General features: G+C 38.7%; 1 protein-coding gene across 1 annotated transcript in view; it reads left to right on the top strand.

Moving 5' to 3' along the window:
- The window catches only part of HPN (hepsin), a 14,978-nt gene extending 14,087 nt beyond the window's left edge, over positions 1-891 (top strand). Inside the window, exon 12 of the mRNA XM_029284162.1 lies at positions 787-891. Coding sequence (XP_029139995.1) covers positions 787-891 — 105 coding nt within the window. The remainder of the gene's footprint in view (positions 1-786) is intronic.
- Positions 892-4,282: the final 3,391 nt, after the last annotated feature.

The following is a 4,282-nucleotide window of genomic DNA, read 5'->3' as shown; positions in this document are numbered from 1 at the left end:
CCCTGAGTCCTACGGGAGAAGGGCGGGATATAAATTCAAATATAAAATAAATAAAATAAATAAAAAAAATAAACCCCAATTGAGCTCAAAATCTCTGTTGCTGAGTGACAAAGTTATTAAGTGAATTTTGCTCCATTTGACACAAGTGTTAAGTGAACCAATGCAGTTGTTAAGTTAGTAACACGGTTGTTAAGTGAATCTGGCTTCCATATTGACTTTGCTTGTCAGAAGGTCGCACAAGGTGATCACGTGACCCCGGGACACTGCAACCGTCTGTGGGAAGCCACCCATTACCATCAGAATACCAGAAGGGCACACTCAGACTCAGGTCAAAGTTCATGCCACAGGAACAACTCCAAACAAAAGGCTCAAGAAGGTATAAAAACCCACTCCCTATATGTGCTCTCTCTTTTCTTCCAGAGCCATCTTTCTGACTGGCTCTCCTCTTCAATAAACTGCAACCTTCTTTCTAAAGCAGTTGTCATGTTGTTTGTTCCCGGCTTGGACTGAACCATGATGAAGACTTTTCCTTCAACACATCATAAATATGAATTAGCTGCCAAACATCTGAATTTTGACCATGTGACCCTGGGAATACTGCAACAGTCGTAAGTGTGAAAAATGGTCATAAGTCACTTTTTCCAGTTCTGTTGTAACGGTCACTAAATGAACTGCTGTAAATCAAGGACCACTCGTATACTGTCTAGCCATAGTTTTTCAAAGGAGGCTGTGACATTTGGGCAAGTTTGTAAATTCATCTCTATATATTAAGGTGAATTAGGTTAGCATGTGGATACTGTCCCTAGCCTAACCCAGACCACAATTTTCAGATTACAGTACGTTATCATATTGCTACATTGCAGCAGGGTTAACTCCTACCCTAACCTATGATAGATTAATAGGTCCTCTTGCTACATGTAGTACTACAACAACCTTTAAACCCCCCCTCCCACTATACTCTTCACAAGACTATTCTATCATTGGTTCCTTCACGTTGGAGAACAGGTTTAGATTCCAGTTAGTTTCATGGAAGAGATTTTGCAAGTCTCCTAATCTGACCTAATCTTCAGAATAGAAAGAGAATAGAAAGTCTCCTAGAGATAGTCCTCAGTTTATGACCAGATCAGAATTTCCATTGCTAAGCAAGGCTGCTGTTATTAGTTGCACCGGATTTTACAACCTTTTTGATCACTGTTATTAAGTAAGTCACTGTATTTGTTAAGTGAATCATGCGTCATTAAGTGATCTGTCTTCCCCCAATGACTTTCCTTGTCCTAAACTGGCTGGGAAGATCACACATGGAAAGTCACATGACGCCAGGATAGTGCAACCATCATAAATACCGTGTATTTTCTGCCCATCTTTCGCCGTTGCTGATGCTAGTGAAATCCATTATTTCCATTTGCAGTTTGTGATGTTGGGCTTAGCTACAATGGGAAAAGCGCGAAGAATCGTTATATCCTTGTCAAAATGTTTCTACCGATGCTGGGTTGACAAATGAACCTATTCTTTCCTACGTGTGCATTCAGAATTAGTTTTCAATTGCACTTTCTGGGAGATTGTATATAACCCCTCCTGAGGTAGAGAAAACAGAGTGTAATAAAGAACAGGGATCTGAGCCCGTTCCAGCACTGCGCTGAAGAGAGCTGATGGGTAAGAATTTTATGGTGGGCCCAGAATGAAATGGATGGAAAGTTTCTCCCATTTTGCTTTCCTTTCTGCAAATATTTCTATTCATGTTCCCCTACAGTATTTCACTGATCTTTCAATCATGGTTTAGCATGCAAGCTAAAAGAAGAAAGATCCAGGTTGGAATTCTCATTTTGTCACCGAATTCATCAGGTAAGCTTTGCTGGATCAGTCCCTCTCATTTTTTCCCCCCAGCCCTCCTTTTAAGGCAATTCTTGGATGGATAAAATCAGTGGATAAAATGCCGCTGATTGAAAATGGCATTTCCCAATTGCAGTAAATCTGCAGGATGTTAAAATGAAAGTGTTGATGGAAAAGAGGAATCAACTCTCCCTGTTAATGAGAGTTTTTAACACAGTCACAGTCACTTCATGCTTTAAATGTGAAACAAAAGTTGGGAAGAGGCTGTAAAAACTCTGATGAAAATAAGGGTTATCAGAAGGAGAAAATAAATTATAACTCATAATCAAGAGGGTAAATAATAGCATTTTTAAAGGCAAAGAATATTTCTGAATACTGTGTTTATGTGAGTTCTTTTTTTTTCCTTTGCAAGATCCTGAAGGGCTGAGCAGAAATACATTTAAAATGATAGATGTTGGAGAAATATTTGCTTTGATTAAGTAGACCCTTAGCTATAGGTAATTATATGCGTCCCCATTCTATGTTTAGGTGCTCAGATATAAACCCCACAGTGTACAATAAATATGGGTAATATTGCTGCCAAAAAATGTATTAAGAACAACATTAAGCCAGAAATAAATTTATTCATTCTTAGGTTTCCTGCATAATTTCTGATATATGAATGGAAAGAACAGTTGGGGATATGAGATCATACCTTCCCTGGCTGATGAAGTTTCTAGCCCTGGGTGAGTTTGTGCAATAGTTCTTTTGAAATGCAATTTATTTGTAATAAATTACACAGTATGATTTACTTTATTGTCACTATTATTTCTCTTCCCCACCCCTGAAAAAAAAAATGCAACCCATTTCATGGTTTTAGTGGAGGTATCTACACAACACCTAGGCTGTTTGTGTGCCCTTCTCCATGCTCCAAATTTGCAACTAATTTAATTTATTTCTATTTAATTCTGGATAAGACATTTTAGGATTAGACCTGACTAGCAGCAATTTATAAGAAGGCAGGACTGAGTTCCCCACCTCAGAGAGGAGGAATTGCTGACTGATAGAGTTCCCCATACTTCAACAAGTTTTCCTTGATGGCTAAGCAGCAACATATAGTATCCAATGAGAGAATTGTGCTTTAAATTTCCTGCTGTATTCCAGAATGATGTCAGGGGGAATGTGGGAATTTCATCTGGTATCTTCTATATCAGATTTCCTAGTTATCTTTCCGTGCAGCTGAGCTTAATAATAATAATAATAATAATAATAATAATAATAATAATAATAATAATAATAATAATAATAATAATAATAAAACAACTAGAGCACCACTTGAACACCATTGGCATTGACAAATTCGCTATTAGTCAATAGCAAAAGGCGGCCTTACTAGGAACTGCTTCCATCCTGCAAGGACATCTGTAATACCATCAATTCAAACATCCACATCTGCCTATCCCAGGTCCTGGGTAAGGACTCGATAGGTAGACAAAATGCCAAATCCAGTCTGAATATCTGGCTGACTGTGCGATGATCCATAATAATAATAATAATAATAATAATAATAATAATAATAATTGGAAGGGACCTTGGGGGTCATCTAGTCCAACCCCCTGCAGGAAACCCTATACAATTTCAGACAAATGGCTGCCAGTCTCTTCTTAAAAACTTTCATTGTTGGAGCATTCACAGCTTCTGGAGGCAGGTTGTTCCACTGATGAATTGTTCTAAAGTCAGGAAATTTCTCCTTAGTTCTAGGTGGCTTCTCTCTTTGGTTAGTTTCCATCTGTTGCTTCTTGTCCTGCCATCAGGTGCTTTGGAGAATAGCTTGACTCCTTCTTCTTTGTGGCAACCCTTGAGATATTGGAACACTGCTATCATGTCCCCCCTCATCCTTCTCTTCATTAGACTAGATATGCCCAATTCCAGCAACTGTTCTTCATAAGTTTTAGCCTACAGTCCCCTATTCATCTTTGTTGCTCTTCTCTGTACTCTTTCTAGAGTCTCAACATCTTTTTTCCCTACTCCTTCTGTTCACTTGCCTTTTTTTTTTCTTTTAAGCATCACAAGTGTTGTCTTTGGGAAGTGTGCCTGACATAGGTAAGTGATCTTCAAATGATGTGGTAAAACCTGTAGAATATTCAGCCAATATGAGACACAATCAGTTTTGGATCAACTGCACCAAACAATTCATCTGAATTCACCAAGGAAAAAGCCATGAGTGTCAGTTTGATTGAGGGTGCCAAAATGCAAAAAAACCTGAAGACATTTTCCTCAGATATGTGGATTGATCCCAAAAGTCTCAGATGAGGGCACATCTGGAGAAAGCCCTGGCTGAGTAAGGATGGTATCCCCAATAGCCCAAATCTTGTCCCAAATAAGTCCCGAAAGAACAATAGGCATGATATTGGGACTATATCAGGATCTTTGGCTGCTGCCTGAACTGAATGTGATTTCTTCCCAATCCAGA

Source organism: Protobothrops mucrosquamatus, unplaced genomic scaffold, assembly GCF_001527695.2.
Source record: "Protobothrops mucrosquamatus isolate PMUCROS unplaced genomic scaffold, P.Mucros_1.0 scaffold399, whole genome shotgun sequence".
NCBI lineage: Eukaryota > Metazoa > Chordata > Lepidosauria > Squamata > Viperidae > Protobothrops > Protobothrops mucrosquamatus.
Note: the sequence above shows the minus strand (reverse complement) of the source record. Positions and strands in the feature narration are given on the sequence as shown.